Source organism: Apteryx mantelli, chromosome 1, assembly GCF_036417845.1.
Source record: "Apteryx mantelli isolate bAptMan1 chromosome 1, bAptMan1.hap1, whole genome shotgun sequence".
Lineage (NCBI taxonomy): Eukaryota > Metazoa > Chordata > Aves > Apterygiformes > Apterygidae > Apteryx > Apteryx mantelli.
In genome coordinates this window covers 74,335,499-74,360,573 of record NC_089978.1, presented here as the reverse complement: position 1 = coordinate 74,360,573, position 25,075 = coordinate 74,335,499, and the positions used below count along the sequence as shown (strand labels likewise).

The window sequence follows — 25,075 nt, the reverse complement described above, 5'->3', positions numbered from 1 at the left end:
CTCTGCATATAACTAGGTTATTTCTCCCATAGGCAATGGTACATAAAATTTAGTGGAGTACACTAACATAAATGTAGTGATGAGCATCACATTTAAAAGTAGTTATTAAATTCAACACATTTAAAAAAAATTTTTTTTAAATGTGATAGTTAAACAGGAAGGTAGAAAACTTGCAGAAACCTCAAACTCTCCAATTGGCTGCTACATGGTTTTCATTGCTGAAACTTCTGAAGGTTGATGAAAAGTAGCAAACAATCCCTTTGGAAATTCCTTTAACTTTCTCAACAATTACACCCTTTCCTTGGGAAACACAGTTCAAGGCCAGTTGCATGCCCAGGCCTTAGAAAGTTCCCAAAAAACAAAATTTCTACATCTATTCAAACAATCATACTTTTCCCGGAGTTCTGCCTCTTTTGCAACCGTCTCTTGCAGCATCTTATTGTGTCTTTCCAGCAGGGTGTCATGTTCAGACTGCAATGCTTGGAGTTCAGCTGCATTGATCTGTAAATTATGCTGAGTGTCTTGTAGCTTAACTTTAAGTTGATCTATCATCATTTCCAAGTGTTCTCTACATGGGGAAAAATGAAAAGAACAGACTTTAAAGAGAGTTGTATTATTTCATAACCTGCATTATATCCACAACATTTTGGGTAGCTGATCTGAATTAATCTGTTTTTTTTTTTCCCCAAGCATAACCGCAATAATCCTAGAATGATTATGATTATGAAAATTCTGGCTGAACTTCAGCACAATTGCAAATAGATTGATCATACCCCATCTGAATGGCTGGAAACACAACTAATGGGGTAGAAAGTGTGGCTACTGTAACTTTTACTTTGAAGAAGTTCAGAGGAATAAAACAAGAAGGAGAGTAATACATGGGATGCAGATGGGAAAAATCAATTTCTGCTTGAAAGGGAGGGAGGTTTTTTGTTTGTTTAATAAACACATCAGCTTGATGAGACTGAACACAGGAGAGAGGAGGTGGTTGGAGGAGATTTTCAGCAAAGGAATAGAAAGCAACATCAATCCATAAAAATGGGTAAACATTCCTGGTCACAAATCAAAATCGAACTTTATTCTCCTTTTCTAAGTCAAACATGTTCTTACTCTATGCTTTCTGTATTTTCATATGCAGTCGTGTCCATCATTTCCTAAGCTACATATTTAGTTAACCTTTAGAGTTGATACTCAGAAATCATTTCTTTGAAAATTGTTTGCCACTTGTTTATTGCTTGATTACTTGTCTACTTAGTTTCCAAAGTGACCCTCTTTCACAATAGCTTAACAATACCAGAACTTCTTAAAATTCTGCCAAGAAGAGAGACAAAGAAATACAACTTTTGCAGTTTGCTAGCTTCAGAGAAAAGAAGAGGTAGTTGGAAAAACAACCCCCCCCCCCCACCTAATTCCGCTAACAAAACACAAGTCTCCCTCTGGTGGATTTTCAGCAGCAATTGTACATACTATTTTCAGAACTGTGCCAGAAATTACTTGTGACATCTTATGCATGAAGTTTGTCACCAAGGACAGCTATCAACGACTTACAAAAACAAGTCATAGGAACTTTTAGAAACAGATCTATTTGACATAGTATTTGGACAGATTTTCTGAAGTGGCTCTGAATTTATATGGCTTACAACTATACTTAAATGATTTTCAGGGAACTTCTGGCAATGCAACTTTTCAAGTTTTCCCTTATGTAATCACTGGTAAGATCCTATTATTTCATGAATCTGATGGGAAAGTCTAAGTTGATGATTGAAGTGGCAGCTAGAGCCTTATCTAAACAATTCTCAGTTCCTGCAAAAGTTCAAATGAACTCAGCTGAAGAGTAGCAATCTCTTAGATGGAAATGACTTTTTGCTGCAGTGATTTATGTCAGAGAAAATGACATGTCAATTTTACACAGAAAGCGAGGATTAACTCTGCTCATTAAAAACCGGGAGAATCCTCCCAACACTTTACTTCTACCTTGCACTGTGACAACAACAGGTAATCTGCTCAAAAATAAATCTATTTGAACAAAAGATAAATAAATCAAGGAATTAGAAACTAACATAGTACCAGTTATGGACTAAGATGTGGTACAGACTGATGACCTTCTCTTTGGACAGCTAGAGCCACAATTAGAAACTCAGGTTAGAGACGAGATAGCTCTTTGTTCCCTATCAACTCAATTTTATTCAAACCAAAGGAACTGGGAAAGCAAACTGCCTCCCTTCTGTCATTTAACTTATTCAAGCAACAAGTTAAACAGTGGAACTTGCTTGTGCTTGCCTTCGCTAGTCTCTGATCAACAATACCCAGGAATCTGTATTTGCTGTATGTATATAAAATAATTTTGGTTTTACCTTTCTTGCTTGGCTCCCTCAGTTTCTGTCTGAGAAGCAGATTTGTTCTTTTGTTGTTTTAGAACGTTATGAACACGGACTTTGTAGCTCTCAAATTCGGAAGTAACAGTTGCTTGTTCTACCTATCACGCAGAAAACAAACCCGTAATAGATTATGCTATTGACTACTGCCCATTTATTTTCTTTAAAGTGAAATGCATCTTGCATAAAATATCAAATAAATGAAGTACCAGTTGCATTTCCTTCTTTTGAATGGATAATTAAAATAACAATCCTAACAGAACATATTTCTTTAGTTTTTAATCAAAGAGTGTAAAAAAACTTGAAAAATAAATATAAGAGAACACTGATATTATAACATACCAGTTGTCAAAAAATTATCTTGCAAATTCAAAAGTTACATTCAACAGATATTCACAACCAAAAGACTATCAAACAACTTTAAGGGAATACAAAGATGGAAAAATAAATAAATAAATGGATAATCCTGTTTTCCTTTTCAACCACCCAGGTGTCAATTCAAAGACATATGAAAGTTATTCACTCTTTTGAAATGTTTGAGTCACTCTTGTACTGGTAACACAATGGAAGACATAATATTCTAGTTGACCTTTGTAAGGGTATTTGGTCTGTCTTCTCTTCTAAACTTACTCAATACATGAGTTTGGTTTTTGCAGACGTACAGAAAATTACCTCACAAAAAAGTGGCTTCATCCTTTAGTATACAACAAAAATTATTTCCATCTGAAAAATACCAACCTTCAAATACTCATGTTGTGCACTCCTCTAAGAAATCACAGACAGGTTTTCATTCTTGGCTCTTAAGAGAAGCTCATGGGAGTCACAGTCTCAGGTGAATTAATTACTCATCCTTGAGATTACCAAAATCCTCCTCTTGGATAACAGAACATTTTAGTCTGTTTCACTTCAGCTGAACTGGTGAGTGAATTTCCACAGTGCTGAGCCTAACTAGCCACTGCTCCAGCTCTTCTGGAGTCTGAAAGATTTGTGCGTGTTTTCTTTAAACTAATCTTTCTCTTTTCCGCTAGTCAAACCATGTTTGTACAATATTTCAAAGTCCTCAGGCATGCACCCTTAAATGTCAGCATGACTTTTGCCTATTCACCTACTATCTGCTCTGATGTCCATCTTTCCTTTGGACAAGATTTTCCGTCTGCTGTATCAATAACCCCTATTTTTAATATAGGGCACCTAAAGAGGAAGGCTGGTCTCCCAACAGCTTTAAGACACGTCACCATGGTAGATCTACACCCTGAATAGTCTCATGATATCAACAAGCAAGTGACCACGGATAAGTATACCTCAAGTCCTCAGTGATAAAGATGGCATTTGTGAAATAGTGATCCATATCTTCAAGCATGACTCAGGCAAGTTTCCTGCAGCAGCAACCACAGAGTTTGCCCATTTCACTTCACCTTCTTACAATTTAGAAATTTTTTGAGGCTGCGTTCAAATCTTGTTATTATTTATCTGCACCTCTCATGCAATAGCTTGTAGTGTGGTGCAGTAAGCTACATAAACACAGTTTCAACAGAACAACAGTCCTACTATATTCTGAACCTGTGGGTTTTTAATGTAAAGGCTAACTTCCAGGAACATCTGACATAGTATCATATAAGGCCAAAAATAATTTAAAAAGTAACTCAGCAGTAGTGTCAATTTCATGCATAGCTCAGCTTCCAATTAAAGAGCTGCTCATAAAGCAGTGTATTAAAAGGTACTTGCAAATTCATTTTCCATAAAGTAATTTTTTTAAGTGATAGCTATGTTAACTGTTCTTACATGGAGCAAACAATATTCCATCGCAGGGTACTTCTGTTTGTCTTTTGGGTTCCCCCCGCTCCTTTTCTTTAACGACTTACTGCTACTTGTCTTTTCTCCACAGTGTATGTTTGCTGATCATCTTAAATAAACTCCCTCTCCTTCACCCTACCACAACATTTTCAGTTCTAATGCAGGCAAAAAGACCTACTGGAATATAAGATCGCAGTCCAGACGTTCCACCAGAAGTGGTGCATGACAGTCAGGACAGAGTCCATTTGTCTTTTATACCACTACTCAAATACTTCAAACGCTGGGATAATTCCCAATTTTTGACAGACAAGTAAGCAAGAGTAAGAGACCTGTAAAATATTTTTAGAGAAGCAGACACCGAGTAAAGTATATCTCCCTTTTAAAGGGTCTAACTTTATTTCTTCTACCAGAGTACCTGGGCCGTTCTGCATTCTTCTTGCAAGGCTGCAATTTTTAACTGGTAAGCAGCCAATGTACGCTGGTGTTGCTCCAAAGAAGTTCGCAGATGTTCCTGGACTTTATGCTTTTCTGATGCTAGCACAGCCACTTGAATCTGAAAAAGTCAGTTCGAAACTTAAGTCTTCAATAAGACAGAGATTTTTCTACACCCTTCAAGGGGATATGTCACAGGGCACATAGAATTCTATTATAGTAATTTCTGCACAAGTTTGGTGAATGTAAAATTAAAATCCAATAAAAAAAACAGCATAAAGAAGGGACATGGGTTGCAATGTGCTTAATTAAAAATAAAAGATGTTGTTTAAAGAGACAACTGAAGAGGAAAACACTGTGATGTGAGGCAGCATTTGTTAAGAAAATCATCCCCTCTTCCTTCCTCTCTGTTACCTTTCATTACATTCAATTCCTATTCTGTCCATCTAACAAAATTTACACAGACGAGGAACACTGCTACTAAAACTTCACTGATAATGTTTTTACTTTTTTTTAATTGAGCAGCTTCCATATTTAAAGAAAATATTTAAAATTTATCCTGGTTACAAGCTTCACATTGATCAGTCTTCACTTTTGAGGGAAAGAGAAAGGAAAGAAACAAGAAGGAGTAAGCAGCAAGCTAACTGTCCTCTCAAACCAATGAACACCCTATACATCGAGCTTCAAAACACAACAAATTAACAACTTAAAACCTCATTCTCTTATTACAGACTTTTTTATATGCTGTTAATAAAAATTCCAAGGCCGCATATTGAGCGAGAATACAAAGAACATCATGCTGTATGCGTGCATCTATGCAGGCGCAAGCACACATATACGTATGCTCTTTTTTCCTCAAGTCATTATCATTCTGTGGAAAAAACGAGGCAAGGATTCCATACAGAAGTACAACAGCCCACGAACTGTGTATTTTAGAAGCTATCAATAGCACTCAGAGAGAGAAACCTGTCAGCTTGCACAGACAGACATTTTCATTTCTTTTATTTCCAAATCTGGTAGAAATTCAAACATTCATAATAAAAAATAAATAAAAAAAAACAGTGCACAAACAATTCTGTAGCAGAAATATAACAAAGTGAGTCGGACAGGGTGTTGGAGGGGAAAGCACAAGTCTCAATACTGTGTATATTTTAAAATAAACCAAATAACTTGAAGTATTTTGCCATGCAATGGGTAATAATGAAAAAGCCCACCGCCACAGGTGTTAGAGAACCCAGAAGCATAAGATGAGCTTAAAAAGGAAATTATTTTCATTAATGAAGGAAGATTCATCATTGGCTATTAAAACAGGACAGCTGGATGCTACCCATGGCTTAGGAAGGCCTTGAAATGCTTACTGTTAAAGCTAGGAGCTACTGCAATGCTGTACTTTCCTCTAGCTTCTTATGCTTTTGACATTCTGTCCAGCACTGCCAACGGACATGGGAATGCATCTGATTTTGCAAATCTTTCTTCCAAGCTCGTGAAGGTTGGAAATAAGTTGGGAGTAAAATAAACAGACAGAGTTCTAGCCCACTTATCTCCTCATATGCAATTAGCTTATCATCTTTGTCACTCTTTGTGCTTTCTTTTCTATTTCCACCATTTTCTTTATTCCACATCATCTAAATGATCCCATATACATTGGCAATTTAAAGCACATCACAGGGGAAACATTTGGGGGAAGCAGCAAAAAGACAAAATTAATTTAAGAAATAGAACCAGCGACCAGGTACTAAAAATGGAATATTTACTTATTCAGTAAATATTCCATCTGCCCAGTACAAATCACACCCTTATTACTTAAATAAGAAACCTTTTACTAACAAAGAAGTGAAGTTTCTTGCCTTATAGGCGTCCACTTGTTGTTGACTGGCTTCTAGCTCCCCTTTTAATGATGCCTGCAGCATTAGGTGGTCATTTTCCTGCATGATAAAATTAGCTAGTTAATTAAAAAAAACAAACATAACCTCAGCAACTTAATAATTCAGCTACAAGTCCAGATTTTAAAAAGTTGGCTTAAAAATAAAATATAGTCATGAACATCTGGACTTACAGCTTGTTTTGAATCAGCCAGTTCTTTTTTGGTTTTCACAAGCAGTTGTTTTATCCTGGCATTTCTTTCCTCATTCTGTTGCATAGATGACTGAAGTGACTCTAATGCAGAAAACAGCAATTATGTGCAAGGGAAACTTCCCCCCTGTATTTCCTTAAAGATATTGAAAAAATATTTAAACAAATTCTGACAGATTTCCTAAGAGAGCTGCAAACAATAGCTTGGAATAAGTTCAGCATAAGTATCACATAGGTTTCTAAATAAATAAAATTGCTTTAAGACTTACACTTAAGGATAGGAAGAAATGAAATTTTAAAAACATTAACTAGCAAAATTTTATCACAGTGGTATGTCAGATTGAAATCCCCTGTCAATTATTCATTTTCCAAAATTATGATTAAGTTAATCAGATACGAAATACAGTTTACTGAGTAGGCCCTTTGGCTTTTATTTTCTGAGTACTAAAGTGACTTATGACCTAGTAAAGTTTATTTTATGGAAAAGGAATTTTGACTTTGTAACTGTTTAGTATTCCCTGTAAACCTTTCTCTTAGCCACTGACTTGAGAAAATGTTTCTGAATTGTATGTTACGCCATTACTGACTATACCATAGTGACTCTTGCTCTTTATTGTTTACTCACTTATCTCTTCCTGTAGGGTTTCTTGTTTCTGTTTCTGAATCCCCTTTTCTTGCTCAAGATCTTCTATTCTACTGTCTTTATCAGTAATCTTCTGATTAAGTTCTTTTACTAGCCTTTCATAATCAGCTATTTCCATATCCATCAGTGTACTCTTCTGAGCATCCTGCAAGTTATACGCAGTGAAGTTACAACTTAAAATCTGCCTTGGCTGCTGTGAAAGACTTTTAAAATATATTAAAAAAAACTATTTTCCCCAGCTATCAAAGTTTATAACCTATCCACCCACAAGCACTACCTGCCCACCAAGTATTCATACCTTCAATAAGTAATCTGTTTTCAAACAAGAGTCAAAAACATGGAAAAAACCTGTTACTAGTCTTAGCAGTTTTGCCAGTGAAAAATTTTCAGGTACTATAGTCCCTACCACCTTCATTCACTAAAACAAGAACAGCTTCTGGATAATGCACCAGGGTTCTGGAGAGTATTCCAGAGATCAGAATTCTACTCCCATTTCTACTCACAGTATTTTGCATAACCTAAGCTAAAAAACAATAACAAAAAACAAACAAAAAAAACACATCAGGTCTCTAAACACAAAACCAGGGATAAAACTCGTCTCTTCCTTTTTGCATACTTTGGGCATTAAGGTCCTCAGAACACAGAGGATCTTTCAAGGGCATTCAGCATAGCACAATGGGCCAAAACATTTGGTAGTCAGTTAAGCACTAACATGAACAGCAACAATTACCCTACCTTTCTGGCCAGCTCTAGTTCTTGCACGGTTTTCTGGAGATGCTTCTTCTCCTTCCGAAGCTGCATCTGAAGCTCCTCTAGTTCTCTGACAGCATCACTATGCTCCTGAAATTTAAACACTTTCCAGTTACACAGTCTGATTTCAAAATACATGTCAGCATAGTACACAAATTTGCGTGCATATACCACACACACAATGAAGATAGAAGTCTTCAAGAAATGACTGTGCACCAAAGAACACCTCAAAAGATCAGGGAGTGTTTCACATTCTGTCACAAGCCCTAATCTGCTCTAAGTGATGGGTTTGCAAAGTTGTTTCAATAAACAGACCGAGCCTTCAAAAAAGGCTGAGCCAGGCAACAAGAAAAAGTGTGGAATTTGTTCTATGAAAAAAGTAAACCCAATAGAGTTTACAAAACTCTACCGAAAGTCACATTAAGTGAAAGTAATGCTTCATCCCATTTACCTTCTCTACAAAGTATTACCTTTGTTTTCTGTTCTTTTAGAAGCTTTTCAGCTTCCAGTTCTTTGTCAACTTTTGCTTTGGCTCTTTGTATCTCCAGTATCTGAGCTTCCAGCAGCTTAGCATTAGATTGCAGTGTTTCAACACAAGCCAGGAGGTCTTCATTAGCAGACTGTAACTGGTCATGCTAAAGTGATCATAGTGGAAAGATTAAGAAAAAAAAAAGAAAAAGATGAATTTGTGTGCAACAAGATACTCCCCATATTTAGAAGACAAACACTGATTTCCATCCAGTTCCCTTACAAACAGCATTCCTACAGATACTTAACTATGACGTTGTAAAATCTTGTCCAGCTTAATTATTTTGAAAAAGATTGAGAAAAAGGCTAAAATAAGTCACTAGCATAGTTAGATTATTTTGTTCAGAGTATTTGGGTATTCTTAGTGTCCCGTACTTGGGTTACATTGGCAACCATTTTAATAGGTTTATTTTGACATCTTCCATGTTTTACCTCAGTCTCTATCATGCAGGTTAAGAAGGAGGTGTAAGTGAAGGAAGCTGCCAAACACCTAAACAGTGGTCTTGTTTACAAAACACTTTGTAACAACTTGAAAAATTCAACTCCATCATAATCAGAATATATGCTACAATTTTTCATTTCTTCCTATGCTATTCACTACTATCTTCCATCTACAAGAAAACAGTGGCCTAGCTGTATCTTGAATGTAGTTCAGCAGTGTAGTTCTCTATGCTTGAGAGTTTGAATCTCAAATCCCAAAACTATTTCAGTTAGTTTTGCAAAACATGTCTCACAGCTCCTTAATTAGCATCTTAGACTCTTTTGACTTCTGCTACAGTACTCCACAATGTGCCCCAAAGTTTCAGTTCTTGTGAATGATGTAAAAATCTCATGATTAATTTAGTATGTTTAAACTCTCTTGATTAAATAACAAAAACACATTTTGACCAAGAAAAAGTGTTAAGGTTTTTTTTCTCTTAAGGTTACTGTACTTAATGAGAAGTGTGTGTGTGGGGGGGGGAGAGAAATCAGAAATACCAATGGAAGTTTGATGTTGATACAATAGTATCAAACATTGTGTATATTTGATACTGTGGGAGGCATCAGGTACAAAAAAAACCTGAATTATGTCCAACTGAAGCTAGTGTCGATCAGCTGCTCTTTCCTGTGAGTTGCCTTGAGGTAAATTAAACCCTTTTTGTTAAAGAGTGAAGTCATTCTGAATATCCATAACTTTGTCTGTCACAGTGCAAATAGACACCAGTTTTTTTGTTTTTTTTTTTTGGGGGGGGAGGGGGTAAGAATTTCAAGTAACCACCCAAAATGGACTTAGGTTATGAAACTACATATAAGAACAATCACAGGAAGAAACTTCAGTTTAATAGACAGAATAATTTTTACTGTAATTATGAATAGCTCAGACACATATACAGAACTAACCTGCTGGGATGACATCTGTAGCTGTCTTGTGAGGTCATCTATCTGACGTTCAAGATTATTTGCTCTGCCTTTTTCAGAATCCAGCTGTTCTCCTTGCTTATCGTATTCCATCAAAAGGTTCTTAGCACACACATATTAAAAAAAGCCTTAACTTTTACTATATACATTGTTTGTCTTAAGTACATTTTAAACCTCAGGCACCTACTTAACTTATTGCAACATCAGAAATAGAATGAAACTAAAGCTATAGTTCCATTATAGGCTCTGGCAGAAATTCTTTTGAGTCCACAGAATCAGAGAGTAATTCAGGTTGAAAGAGATCTCAGGAGGTCTCTAGTCCAGCCTCCTGCTTAAACAGGATCAGCTGTGAGGTCAGACCAGGCAGCTCAGGGCTTTGTCCCATCAGGTCTTGAAAACCTCTCAGGAAGGAGGTGACAAAAAACACACTGGTCAGCCTGTTCCAATGCTTCATTATCCTCACGGTGAAAAATTTTGTCCTTATATCCAGTTGGAACCTCTCTTCTTTCGATTTCTGACTGTTGTCTCTCATCCTGCACTGCCATAAAGAATCTGGCTCCATTTTCTTTGTAACTTCTTTGTATGTACTGGGAGACTGCTATTAGGAACCACCTGAAATCTTCTCTTTTCCAGGCTGAGCAAACTCAGTTCCCTCAGCCTCATGCATCATGTATTTCAGCCCCCTAACCATCTTGGTCGCCCTCCACTAAACTCACTCCAGGTTATTAATGTCTTCTGTGTAGCTGGGTGCCCAAGACGAGAGGATGTAATATTCTAGATGTCATCTCACGAGTGCTGACCAAAGGGAGAGAATGACTTCCCTCAATCTACTAGCTGTGCTCCAATTCATACAGCCCCGGATGCTGCTGGTCACCTTTGGTACCAGAGCACACTCTCGGCTCATGTTCAGCTTGCTGTCTACCAAGACCCCCAAATTCTTTTCAGGAGAGCTGCTCCCCAGCTAGCCAGTCCCCAACCTGTATCACAGCAAAGGGTTCTTCCTTCCCACGTGCAGGACTTTGCGTCTGTCTTTGTTGAACTTCCAGAGGTTTCTGTTGGCCCATTCCTCCTGCCTGTCTAGGTCCCTCTGAACAGCAACCCTGCCCTCAAGTGTATTGACTCTTCCCTCTAGTTTGGTTTGGCATCACTGACAAGCATGCACTCTTCCAAGTCACTCATAAAGAAGTTAAACAGGACAGGTGCCCGTACAGACCTCTGCAATACCCCACTTGTTACTGGCCTCCAGGTAGCATGCAACCCACTAATCACTACTCTGAACTCAACCATCCAACTCTTTTTTTCCCTTTTCTTTCTTTTAAACCCATTTAGAGGCCTACCCATCCAGACCATAACATCCTAACTTGGATAGGAGACTCTTATGAGAGACAGTGTCAAAAGCCTTGCTAAAGTCAACGTAAACGACATCCACTGCTCTCCTCTCATTTACAAATCCAGTCATTTTAATCACAGCAGGTAATCAGGTTGGTCAGACATGATTTATCCTTGGTAAATCCATGCTGACTGTTCCCCATCACCTGCTTCTCCTTCATGTGCCCAGAAATGTGCTGCAATCATCAGCTTGTGTCTTTACCACTTAAAGACTTTCTAACTGTTTCCCAATTTTATGTAGTTTGAAAAATTTGTAAGAACAGATTTGCCTTGGCAACCTGTTGTTTGATGCATATGATACTGTAGCTAAAAGGAGGTCTAAAAATAATATCCCATAGAAAGGAAGTGCCTTATTTTCTTTTGACAGCAGACACAGAGTTATACTGGAACATTACATTTCTTGATTTGACTATTCAGCTGCACTGAATTCTTTTGCCAAACATACTTTAGCAAAGTATTTTCTGACAGTTAACTGTCTTTTGTAGATATTATGCTAATCTTACCTTGTAGCTTTCAGCTCCTTGAATGACATCTTTCATTGAAGCGGACAACTGATCCTTCTCTGATCGAACCAACTCCAATTCTTCCCTCAGAGTCTGCACCTTATTACAAAGAAACATGTGTCATTAAAACGGAACCCCAAATGCAGTTATTCACATCAAGAAGCAGTCAGGGTACCTCTTTTCTGCTGGTATCTAATTCTTTCTTTGCTTTTACAGCAACAACCTTAATTTTATTAAACTTCTCAGTTTTTTCTGCAGATTCTTTTTCCAGATTTCCTAAAGTAAATAAAAGAAAATAAATAGTATCACTCCCCCACCACGAGAAATGAAATGAAATTCAATTATGACAAAAATACCAGCATGAATTTGAAACAAACCAAAACAAAACATCCAGTGCCAGTGGGAGATATTCATATCTTTCATTCAGTTAAGCACTTCAATTCAGTTTGAAGATAAAACATCTAGCCACTACATTATTTATAGCCAATGTAGACAGGAAACTAAAAAGCTTAAGAAATACCAAATCATAACAGATTTCAATTGCTAAAATTATTTTGAATCCCTAATGGGGCTGATGGAATGTTTTGATGGAAGGGATGTTGTTTGGATATCTACTTTCCAACCTCCCTTGACTTATAGGAAATATAGGGTAATTATATAGAGAAAAAAAAATTCAAAGTGTTTAACAATCCAAAAAAGAAAAACTGATTACATAATCACAACAGGGAGAAAGATACCAATTTTTTCCTGAAGCTCTGCTACTGAAGATGGTTGATCATTTTTCCCAGTCAACGTCTCCATTAAATCCTGTATTATAAGCAAACATACAAGAAGTATTACAAACATTTCTTTGTGTTGACTACCTTTTCCTCAACAAACCAATAAGAGCTCCAGCTATGGCTGAATTACGTCTACCTTCTGATTACCAAGAAAGCCTGTATGTACAATTTCATATTAGCTCGGTAACTGAAAAGCATACTTATGTTAAAAGGAAAACATTCCAGCCTTTTAACAGCTGCTTTCTGTCTTGTCCAAGAACAAAAAATGGGAGACTTAATTCTGACCAGCTATCAATCTTACATAAGCATCAAGTTCATAGAACCAAAGTTAGCAATAGCTTTGCAGATCAAGCAGCAGTTTTGTTTGAGATACAGCCATAGAAAGTTAGAGTGAAAGACTGTTAGGTCAGTTAGTCCATCTAGTTACGTGATGACTTTGTGGGGGTACTGACAGAAAGAGAAAAGACTGAGTACAACCAACTTTTGGTAAAACAGTGTTTTTTTTTTTCCCCTGCCAGGAGAGGAGAGGGGAATCTGAGGTGCTAGGATACTAAGAAATGTGTGCTTTTTAAAGGGGAAACTCACTCTGAGCCAAAGGAGAAGGAAAAAAGAGAAAGAATGAAAGTATTTTTTGAACCTTAATTCTGAAGACTTAGAGGTTTAGTCTGTATACTTCAATAACAAAATATAACCTTTAGAGAACTCAGTTCGTCTTTCATATTTCTAAGTTCAGTTTCCTTTTGTTCCAGAATGAAATTTAGGTCTCCTTGTTTTTCTGTAGCAGATTCTTTATGCTGTTCCTGTATTTGACTTTCAAAAAAAGCAAGTTTTTGAGAGATCTCTTCAATATGAACCAAAAGATCTTGATTTTCAATCCTTGTTTTTTCACTGGCATTCTTCAGCTCCTGGATATCAAGCTGAAGTGCTTCTTTTTCAGTCAATGCTCCTTCCAATTCTTCTCTTAAAAGACCCTTTTCTTTTTCAAAGTCCTCAAGCAGAGATCTATGTTCTGTATATTGAGCCACGATTTCTTGCTCTAGTCTCTCAACTTCTTGCTGCAGATGAAGAGCTTTCTCCTCATTCTGTAGAGTAAGGCATTGTTCTTCTTTCATTTTTGCCAAGCATTCATTTGCAGTTTGTAGTAAGCTAAGAGAATCATGTTCCTCCTCAGAACCTGAAACTCTGGACCCCACTTGCTCAATTAAGCAGTACAGCTGAGTTCTGACAAGGGATCTGTGCGCTTGCTCACTTTCAAGTAACATTGTTAAATGGTCTTTTTCTGCAGTCATCATTTGTAGTTTCTCTTCTAAATTTTCAGATTGCTCTTTCAACACTGACCAAGCTTCTTTTTCAGATGCAATCTTTTCCAGCTCTTTGCTTAATCTACCTTTTTCCTGAGTGATTTTCTTATTTTCCTCATGAAGAATATCTGCTTCAGATGAAAGGTTCTCTCTATCACGCACCAGAGATTCAATCTGGTTTTCCAGTTGCTCTAGCTTTTGTGCATTTTCACTATTCCTGTTTAAAGCTTCATTCAGTCTCGCTGTTAATTCATTTACCCTTTTTTTCAGGTCATTATTGTGCTGGTTAACAACATCTACTTCTTGCTGAAGTTCCTGAACTACTTCTTGTTCTTGCTTGCATCTTTCCTGAAGAGTCTCTCTCTCTTTACCTGAGCATTTTACTTCATTTAAAATATCCCGGTTTTGATTGGCAAGAACAATGATCTTTTCTTCCAGTTCTTTTATGGCAGTCTCTTTTTGGTGGACACAGCTTGTTATTGCTTCATTCTCCTCCTGAAGACTAACAATTTTATGTTTAAGTTCTTCTACCTCAAGCTGATTAGATGACAATTTTTCTGTTTCTTCCTGGAGGCGATTTATAGTTTCAAGAAGAACATCCTTTTCATTGAAAGCAGCCCTGAGTTTTTGTTGTAGTTCACTAACATCAGAAGCTTGCTGTTGTTTCATTGATTCAAACTCCTGGCTGATCTTTCCAGCAGATTCCCCTAGCTCAGTTTGTAGAGTTTCCAGTGTTTCTCTCAGGCTGTCGTAACTGGACACTGCTTCTTCTTTCTCCTGAGTTAGCTTTTCAAGTTGTTCCTTAAGTTCCTGTATTTCAAAGACTAATGCCATATTTTCTTTTTCAGCATTAGATAACAAAGTTGTATTTAGTTTAGAAATTTCTCTCTCATGTTGCTCTTTCAGAGCTTGAGTTTCTAATTTACGCTCTTCTACAGTGATTTCACAGTGGTGTCTTGCTGCTTGAAGCTCTGATTTTAGTTTTTCAATTACACAACAGTAATCTTCTTTAGTAAGTTGCAATTCATTTATCTTAAAATCCAAGTCTTCCCGCTCATGAAAATATTCATCCTTTATGCGACGGATTTCTTCTTCCAGTTTTAGTTTAACATTATTCATATAGGTTAGCTCATCTTTTAATATACTCTGCTGAGACTGGAGCTCTTCTAAGCTATGCTCTAGGTATCTAACCTTTTCTTCCACTTTTGCTTCTACAGAAAGCTCCTCTTGGGCATTTACAACATCCATCTGTTTTTCTGTATTTTTATGTAGGACTTCTCTTAACTGCTCTAAATCACATTCATGCTGGTCAGTACCAGCATATATGTCATCCTTCATATTTTTCTCTTTTATTATACCCCGCTCTGCCAAATTCCTCTGCAATTGATTTATCTGGTTCTGCTTTTCCTCATTTTCTTTAGAAGACATTTCAATCCGATGCATCAACTCTGAAACCTCTTCCTGATGGGCACTCTTTAGTTTTTTAAGCTCTTCATGCAAGTTATTAATTTCATTATGGTAACACTGAGAATTGCTTTTAATAGTTTCTTGCAGATTTGCCAATTCTTTGTTTTTGTCATCAGTCACAGTTTCCAACTGCTTGTTCAGACACAAAATTTGCTCTTCATAAGCAGATTTAATTCTCTGAACATCGTCCTGTAGTTTTTTAACTTCTTCTTGATTATTACTATGACATTCAATTTGTTCCACAAGCCCCATTTGTTTCTTCACTTGTTCCTCTAATTCTTTCTTCAGTTTTGTTAAATCCTCACTGTATTTGGATTGTGCATTTACTAATTCACTCTTCAGAGCTTTAATTTCTTTCACAGAGTCAATACTTGATTGCTCCAGTTGCTTCTGCAATTCTTCTGTCTTAGCCACTGCAGCCTAAAGAAACATGCAAGTTATTAAATACAGGTAACTAAGCAAGTATAATTTCCAAATAAACTATTTGAACTGATGAGTTTTAGGAGTTTAGTTTTAGAAATATCTGCAGTTTTTAAACATCCAGCTGTGTTTGGACAGCTCAGAGAAGACTCCGCAGCAAGTACAACAATATTGTTTGTAAAATGAGATAGGAAAACTATTAAGTCTTAAATCATGTTTATTAGCATACTCTCATGTAATGGTCACAATAAATTTCAGCTCTAGTAAAAAAAGTTCGCAGCTATTCTGATTATGTATTAAAGACCAATTTATTTTTGTCACATCAAATCCAAATATCTGGAATACTACATTTATAATAATGTTCATCAATTCCACACAATTGACTCTATACTCTACACTTTATTATTAACTGAGATTACTGACATGATTTAGGCGTCTTCGCTTACAGACTCCTTCCTAAGGATATCTGAATGTAAAACCATACGTTTTCCATGGAAAGACACAGTTAATTGATTGGGCAAGCCTACTAGTGCTCAGATTGAATTTCTTGAATTTCTGTAGATTTAACCAATGAGTCTAGGAACTATACATTTATTGTCAGCTCTATAAATGCCACTATAAATACTATAAATTAGAGCCTACAGATGAAATATGCTTTAACATATGAAACCTTTTGAATTTTTTTTAAAGGTACAACAGAACATAGCTGAAAACAGCTGAAAAAGACTAAAACAAAAGTGAAATATACGACAAACAAGACTAGGAAATGAAGTTAAATATCAGTCTGAAATATTTTTAGTAATGTTTTATTGCTCATTTTAGTACCTCTACTTCTTGTTTTCTTTGAATATTTTCTTTTTTCAGAGCTACACACTGCTGCTGACTTTCAGCTTTTTCCAGAAGTACAACATCCAGTCTTTCTGTGAGAGCCTAAGTTTAAGGGAGAAAGAACATTAGAAGAAGGGTTACTTAAAATGGAAGCCTGAGTAATTTTTGCAGAGCAGTAAGAACTCAGATACTGGTAATGTTTTTTTTTGGCTAATTAAATAAAACAGTCTGATCTAAAAAGTTACTTTAGCCCAAATACCACAGATAGGGAATAGGTACACTAATACAATGATGTTGAGTAATAAATTCTGTTCAAAAATCTCTCTTCTAATCAGGTTATTTATTTACAACCAGGTGGGAAGAAGGGAAAAAAGTTCCCCTTCTTTGGAAGGCAAATGAAATCTCCACCTAAACTATTTGAAACAAGTTTCCAGTTGACAATTGCTCCCACCACACACACGGTTTTCACTCTGATGTGCTTTATATAGCCTTTACTTTTAGAAAGCTAGATGTTCTTCCCACTAAAATAAAATTAAAAAAAAAATCCAGTTACATTCCAAAAGATATTTCTTGTGACAAGCACTTTAATTCTGTGAGTTTCTGAACTTGTCAAATTACTGTCTCAGAAGCCTCCTCGATGGCTGAAGTCTTTCCTCACCACAGTGGTCATTCCGAGATCAACGAAAGCCTCCCTAACCTACTACACAGGGACAAACTCTTGCCAAAGAGATTGTACTATTCTATACAGTTATTTTCTCACAGAACTAACACTGTTTTCTGAAAAGTAAAGCAGGGAGGTGGGGGGATTAAGGGAGGAAGGGAAGAAGAGGTTTTGGAAAGGATCTTGAATTTCTGAAACTGATCTCAGTCAATCTGAGTAGGTTTCACAGCTATTCGCTATATATCAGAAATTATTTCTGTAAACCTATTTCAGTAACAATATATAATGTATCAGAAACATGTTACATATTCCTACCTGAATAATATCATCAGCTCCTCCAGTAGCTGCTTTTGATCTGAGTTCTTCAATTTCTTTCTCTAGTTCTTAAAAAGTTGTATAGAAATTTCACAGCAAACATTAATTGATGCTCTATAACAGTATCAAATTATTAATAAATCCAAAACAACACAACTGTCCAAATCTGAGATGTCTTTTACATTACCAGTTTTCATTTGTTACTGAGTAATACTACAAACAGCTGAGAGAGAGAGAGAGAGAAAACAAACATTCAGTACTCCTTCCCTGGTCCTGACATAATCAATTTAAGCCAGAGAAGAGAGATTCAGCTCCTATAGGTATTCTAAAGGTAGGCAGCACGTAGAAGAGCAAGACCTTATGAATGACCCCACTGGAAAAGAGCCCAGCATAGCCCATCCCTATCCTTATTTTTTGGCTGGGCAGTTATCACCAGTCAGCATAACTGTAACTCTAAACAAATGGAAGCGGCAAAAGTGTGGGTACGGGGACACCAGAGGAAGAGGTGCAACAGAGAGGAGGGGAACAGAACATGAGAGCACAGATGTACAGTGGATGCTGAATATAAAACCTTAAGAAACTACGTTTAGTTAGTTCTGCTGGTCACAGAATACATTACTTCAACTAGGTAGTTTTTTAGGTGGTTAACACACAATTCCGTTCGGTATATTTTACAATTTCTCATTAAAGAAGTAAATCAATCAAATATAAAGCAGCTAGCCATTTTAAAGATGCTATTATGCTCTGCAACAGGATTAATTATGCACAATTAATTACACAAAATGTATTAGAAATTTTGCCCCTCCTATCTGCTTCCTGAAAAGTTTATCACTACAACAGATATGGGGAACAGATAACGACAGGTCCCACTTCAACTTGCACAGGCTACAGTGTTTCATCACACCACACTGCCTGATGAGTCAAAGTTAATTTAATACTTGACAAAAGCAATGTTTCATTTTTTTCTTCCCTCCCTTTACCTAAGAACTTCAGTCTTTATGCTCCCACAAAAATAGTGAAATCTCAGGGAAAAAAGAAAAGTCTAGGATATTTGCCTAGAAATTAAGTCTACCTAGCAAAAGTGTGCTGTGATATTAAACAAGGTCAAGTAGTAGCAAGCATTAAAGTAGAAATTATTCCTTCAGTAAGGTACCTGTACACCTTGACTTCACTTTCTGTATAAGCATCATTTGCTTTTTTGCAAACTTGATGAGATCTTCTTTGGGCAATGTGTCCAGCTGTAAGAAAGTACATATTACACAGTAATAGTGCAATAGTGCATATTATCAGCTTCCTCTAACCCAGAGGTAAACAGCAAACAGGCATTTTAGCATCCGGTTTCCAAAATGTTAAAATTTAGGGCAAGAAACTGTCTTACCATGTATCTGCAAGGATGTAACAGTGCAATAACAGAAACTACTGTTAATTCGGTGCTTTTCCAAAATTATTCTAGAATGTTTAACTGGGAAGCATCAGTTAGAAATGAAAACTTAGTTGGGCAGGACTCCAATACAATAGATAGGCTGAGAGATACCAGAAAAAATATGAAGCCTATAAGCCAAAAAAAAAAAAAAAAAAAAAAGTAGCTGGGTCTTTGGAGTAATATAATTTGAACAATGTTTTGAATATAGCATGCTGACCTAACATTACTGTTTTTTTAATTTACTGCCAATATAGGCAAGGAAGTGTGGGTACATAAGGAAACAGACTGTTTCCAGAACTAGATGCTATAAATATCTGATCAAATATTATCATAGGAAGTGGAACAAAAATTCATTTTAGTGCTTTCACAATTTCCAGAATAGGCTTTCCTGAGCCTAGCATTTGTAAATCAAATTTTCAAGAAGTATAGAAGACACAAAACTGCATAAAAAAAAATCTTTTCATTTTCCTACTAGGAAGCTGTGATCCTCTAAACCACTGCTATCCAAATAAATTAAATTTGTGAAGTCAGATTACCTTTGATTTGCCTGTTCCTGGTGTGACAGGAGAAGCCACCATCTCTTGCCCAGCATCTTGTACCTATAATGAAATAAAGTATGTGAGAACTGAACTTTTTTATGCAGAATACTGAAGGAAGTAACTGAAAGTCTGTACATACTGAGAATAAGCAAATGTAGTGGGAGCTCAAGAAAGCTAAACCATTTGTAGGACTAGTCAGAAGGATAATGGAGGAATTTTCCTTAGAGATCTATTGCAATTAGTCTAATACAACAGTGGAATAGAAAACTTAATTTCTAAATCAGTATAATCCTACAACTCCACTACTTAACTTCTATTCAGAGTTAATATACTACAGAAAAATCATTTTATTTACAACTGGTTAAGAAAGTGTGACTCAATATCTTGTTATTAAAAGACTTGTTTAAGAAAAAGGAGGAGTGACAACGCTTGTAGAGGAAGGGCAGTTAAATCAGACTTAGGGAATTTTTGAAGAAAATATAACACAGAATGACTTTTTTTTTTTTTTAAATGCTCTAGTTAGCAGTAAAAGCGTATGGTAGTGGTGGTCTGACAAATGTATTTGAAAAGGCTCTGCAAAGCCTGGCCTCTCTACTCCCAACATAAGCGTATAACACTTTTTACTGTAAGCCTCCTCAGATCTAATCTGGGAGACTCTACATTACTTCAGAGTGGGTTTATACAAGATATGCTTACATATACTTGCGAACTTAAAGAAATAAACATAACTAAGATGCAGTAAAGGAAAATGGGACAGACACTTCCAATATATTACAGCTAGCATTTCCAAGCTTTGAGCTTCAGCTTGCTTTTTCTTTCATACTATCAGACTAGATACTATACCTTCAGTTTCATTTTGCTACCCTCTTTATTCAGATAAATAAAACCTTGTAATAGAAACTCTGGAAAAAACAAACTGGATCTCAGTATTACTGGTAGGGATAACCAGTTAACTGATTAACAATTTAAAGAGAACAGCTGATAGAGATATTAAGAAAGGCCATAGTTAGAAATATGAGTTCAAGTACAGACCAAGGACAAAGGCAGCTACTGTATCTCTCTGTATTACATGGGCTAGAATTTTTGAGAAGGCAAAGGCAAGTTTATGAGAAGATAGTATGTCTGTTAAAGAAATATAGGACTTAAGAAATAACACTATAAAGAAGTTTAAGATTCAGATTTTTTGGGACAGAACTTTTTCAACATTTAAATTCTTAATATTTGAGCATGGTTGCTAGTAAAACACCGCCACTACAAACAATACGCTTACATAGAATACTTAGGTACAACAAATTGTCTGTACTGTTTAAAAATAATGATAGCATACATCTCTTGATGTTAGAATAAAGCCAGATAGATCTACATGTTGCTTTTACTCTTCTTTACACCAATGTACACAAAGGCAGAACTTTGTATCGTGCAAGGAGATGCATCCAGTTTTGCTGCTCTGGTAAAAGATATCACAAGCAGCTCATGTAGAGGGTTTTATTTGTTTTAATTAAAAGAATGCTGAGAAAGATAGTAATTAAAAACCCTTAAACTTGATGGATTAGGTGCATCTGAGCTGTGAGCCAACACAGATAATACTCTTAAGTACAACGCTGAAGATAATCCTGTAAGGATTCCCAAGTTTCTACTCTATTATTCTGAAAACAGCATATGCTTCCATGCTTTACTGATAATTGTCTTTTTTTTTTTTTTAATTTAAGGCCTACCTCATTTACACTAAGGTGTTTCCAAGCCACAGCGTACCATGTTTTGTATTTTTTTTAATTGCTCTCTACTCTTTACTTTTACAAGAACTAAACATACTTTTGGAAAGACTAACCAATGTAGGAATACTATATATTAAACTTTGACATAACCTGTGACAGCAATGACCATCCTGAACAGTGATTTTCTGAGAGTTTTACATGTCCCCAAATCTGAACACATCAAATCACATTAAAACATTTTGAATTCTGATTGCTTTAGGAAACAGGGGTGTAATTAGAAAGTGCCCAGCTCAGCAACTACTGGGAGTTAATTCCACATATAAAATTTAAATTCTTCAAGATTGCCTTTGAATTCATCTTGGTAGTTATGAAAGATACAGTAGACACATGTACTTCAGTGATTTGCCTATGCTGGCAGACATTTCATAGTTAATCCACAGTTAAAGCACTAGGTCATCTTCATAAAAAAAGGAATGCCTGCTCATTCACGCTATTTTTAAAAAAAGAGGCGTAACGACGCACGACATCCATTGCATCTCATCTGAACGTTCCCCCCCCCCCCCTTGAGTTAATACCGGTCGCTCTCCACCAGTCTGTGCAGTCAGGATGACACCTCCACCTTGCAGCAGGAAGCACTAGGCAACTCGGGCGGCCCACACCGCGGCCCGCAGGCTCCCCTGCTGCGGGAGGCCCACCCCATCCCGCACGGAAGGAGCCAGGGCGCCCTCGGCGCAGCCCACGAAGGTGCGAGACCCACTGCCTACCGCTCCCCACAGCGGCAGCTCCCGGGGGCGTTAAAGCCCAGCGCGCGCGGGGAGGGCCGGGAAAGGGCGGCGGGAGGCCCCCGGGCCACCCCGCCCGCCACGCCGGCTCCGCAGAGCGCCAGGCGGCCGCCCCCGAGGCGAGCGGCGCGGCCGATACCCCCCGACACCAACGGCAGGGATCGCGGGGGTAGGGGGAACCGCGCACCAACGGCCGCCGGAGGGGGCTGCGCCGCGCCGCGCGGCGGGGGGCGGGGCGCGCGCGGGGGTCCCAAGGTCACGCGACCCCCAACGGTTCCTCCCAACGGCTCTCCCTGCTCCCACCCAACACACACCCCCGCGAGGCGCCCGCCCAGTTACCTCCATGGCGGAGCCGGCTCGCTGCAGGGGCGGGCAGATGGCAGCGCCACAGCTGCTGGCAGCGCCGCTACATCCCCCCCTCCCACCAACCCTGTCTCCGCTTCCGCCTTCGTCACCGCCCCACGCCTCTGACGTACAGCTTCCCCCGCCCCCCGCCCGCCCATATGATAATTAACGAATTATCAGCCGGTGTTTTGAAGACCTAAGAAGCAACCGGTGTGGAAAAGCGTACGCGCACAGAGCTTTGCCTTTCCTGCAAAGCGGGTGGAAAGAAACTGAAGACAGACCAGTGACCAAAAAAAAAAAATTAAAATCACTGAATACTCTGTATGAGCTCATATATAACCCACTCACCTTCAAATAGTGCCTAGAGTATTCTTTACCTGTTTTCCTCCTTGCCCTATTTCAGTGGTATTTTTATGATGGGAAGATTTAATACTATCATTAAAAACGAACTCACTGGATGAGGCGTAGCTGTGGAGCTCCTGCTGCCCAGTAGCATACACCTCTGAAATAACAGCTCCTGATCTCTTCCAAGGGAGGCTTAAACAACGGTTTTAGGTATAATATAGCCCTCTAAAGCAAACATTTTATGACAGATCATCTGCTACGGTAAGGCTGTTTAACGTGCTGCTTCAGCAGCAAAAGCAGCCTGAAAGATGGCTTGAGCCGTGTGGTGGTAATTCTCCCGTTACAGGAAAATCTTCAGGTTGTGCGTGTCACGCTGCTGCGTCGGAAAAGTGGCCTGAGGGAAGGGGTACAGCTGCAGCGCTGTTGCGCTTCGCCTTTCCCCATTACTGCAGGGTGCCTTCGGGGCAGGGACTGCTGCAAGGGCATTTGGAGATGCGGGGAGCCTGCATTTTGCTTTTTATTTTAATCATGCATGCACTTCAATAGTGCTTGAAAGATTTCTCACTTTTCATGGTAAGCAATTGATTTTTAATGAGAAGTTGCTTGGGAGAAACAATTTAGGCATATTATTCTGCTTACATTCACCAGATAAATATTGAATATCACCGAATTAATTATAGTGTCATGAGAGATTATCTATTATTTTAATGAAAAAAAGGTCATGTTAGTCAAAATGCTGCTCTCATAAGGGAGGAATAATTTGCATTTTTTCCAAGTCTCCTTATTGTCATTCTTATTTTAAAATTCAAATGACAAATAGTGACAAAAGGCAGAAAGGTTGTTCACATATACCTCAGAAATTGATTTCCTTATCTTTCTTCCCCAACACATTCACTATATATTGTATATATTTGTTGTCATAATGTATACGCGTGAACAATTGCAGCAGCAGCAGCGTATGGTCCCACGCCCTCACGGAGATTGTTGACAAAAGATAGATCTCGATAACCAAACCCCAAGAAGCTGCATTTTCTTGATTTCTATTCTAAAATTAGATATTATATTCTAAAGCACTAGATAGACTAGAAACTTTCTTTTCTCATCCACTTTGGGACACTCTGAACTGGGCTCCTAGGACAGTGCTGCCATGGTCTAACATAGGAGTTTCAAATGGGTTCAGGAAGAAACTTTCTGCATAAGAGTCCTTCCAAAAGCCTCTTGTGGCAATAGCTTTTGGCCCTAAACTATGCCGTACTGCACTGCTTTGTCCCTCCAACTCAATCTCTGATTGAAGCTGCAGGTCTGGAGAGATTATAGGATAGTTTACCTTCTTTTTGGAAAAACTCAGAGAAAATAATGTTTCACGTAAATTTGTTCCTGCCTTGTATCCTCAAAAAACGTTTATTACAATTCAGTCATCACATGATTTAGCCTGTGAAGAAACTGATTTTGGAGATGCTCCAAGGCAGGTACACAAAGGTTTTTCAGATGTGTTTGTACAGAAGACAAGAACAACCAGCTCCCTCATCACAGGCTTTCTGAAACTAACTTGTTCTAGCTAGAAGGCACTCAGCCCCTGATATAGCTCCCTGCTCCTGGGACATAAGTATTTGACAGAGACAGGCCAATCTCCACCCCTCCTTTTCCCTCCATTTTGTGCAAGAAGGATTTGGTTAAATTTTTCTGATGAAATACTTCTGACAGTCATTCATTTTGGTCTTAAATTGCAACAGCAATTGCAAAGCATCCTGAGAGACAGTACAGAATAAGAAAAAGGTTGTTTCTAGAATAGCTAGAAGAAAAAAGATTGAGGATTTCGGCTGTTGATTGGTTCAATTTATTACAATAAAGTACAAGTTGATCCATATTTCATGGGAAAAATGTTGATTCATGTTTGCAATTGTTTTACATAATTTTCTTAAGCAGATTATGAATTGTATGTCTTGTCCATCTAGAAGGAGTTCAGAAGATGATATATATTGCATGCAGCTAATTTGGGACAAGATAAATGAGAAAAAGAACAATAATTTATATGTTCCATGTATTCTATAATTTTATTATCTTTGCAAAAGGTAATTAGTCGTCTTTTTAAATAGCATGTTTTAATGTAAAACAAGATTGCCAAGACATTCATGAGATGCGTTGGGGCAGAGCATAGCAGATTTTAAATTCTGCTTTCATCGAAAGGCCAAGTTCCACAGGACTGGGATTAGTCATTCCACTGAGGTGGTGTACAAATGCTTGTTCACCATCATTGCAATTATTAGACC

The 25,075-nt window shown here is 37.6% G+C and overlaps 1 protein-coding gene across 8 annotated transcripts in view; it reads right to left on the bottom strand.

Annotated features, from left to right (window-relative positions):
• GCC2 (GRIP and coiled-coil domain containing 2) overlaps positions 1–22,515 on the bottom strand; it is a 35,675-nt gene extending 13,160 nt beyond the window's left edge. For 7 of the 8 annotated variants that reach the window (XR_010883977.1, XR_010883975.1, XR_010883978.1 and 4 more), the window contains exons 1-18: positions 22,455–22,515; positions 19,616–19,678; positions 18,810–18,894; positions 17,657–17,724; positions 16,678–16,782; positions 13,357–15,852; positions 12,623–12,692; positions 12,061–12,161; positions 11,886–11,984; positions 9,976–10,095; positions 8,538–8,702; positions 8,053–8,157; positions 7,300–7,462; positions 6,658–6,758; positions 6,449–6,526; positions 4,585–4,722; positions 2,355–2,476; positions 392–568 (exon numbers count right to left, since the gene is read on the bottom strand). Coding sequence is in view for 3 of the 8 variants with exons in the window: in XM_067295088.1 (XP_067151189.1) it covers positions 392–568; positions 2,355–2,476; positions 4,585–4,722; positions 6,449–6,526; positions 6,658–6,758; positions 7,300–7,462; positions 8,053–8,157; positions 8,538–8,702; positions 9,976–10,095; positions 11,886–11,984; positions 12,061–12,161; positions 12,623–12,692; positions 13,357–15,852; positions 16,678–16,782; positions 17,657–17,724; positions 18,810–18,894; positions 19,616–19,678; positions 22,455–22,460 (4,262 nt within the window). In the remaining 5 variants the exon portion in view is untranslated. The remainder of the gene's footprint in view (positions 1–391; positions 569–2,354; positions 2,477–4,584; positions 4,723–6,448; positions 6,527–6,657; positions 6,759–7,299; positions 7,463–8,052; positions 8,158–8,537; positions 8,703–9,975; positions 10,096–11,885; positions 11,985–12,060; positions 12,162–12,622; positions 12,693–13,356; positions 15,853–16,677; positions 16,783–17,656; positions 17,725–18,809; positions 18,895–19,615; positions 19,679–22,454) is intronic. The other variant, XM_067295118.1, reaches the window with a different exon arrangement.
• Positions 22,516–25,075: the final 2,560 nt, after the last annotated feature.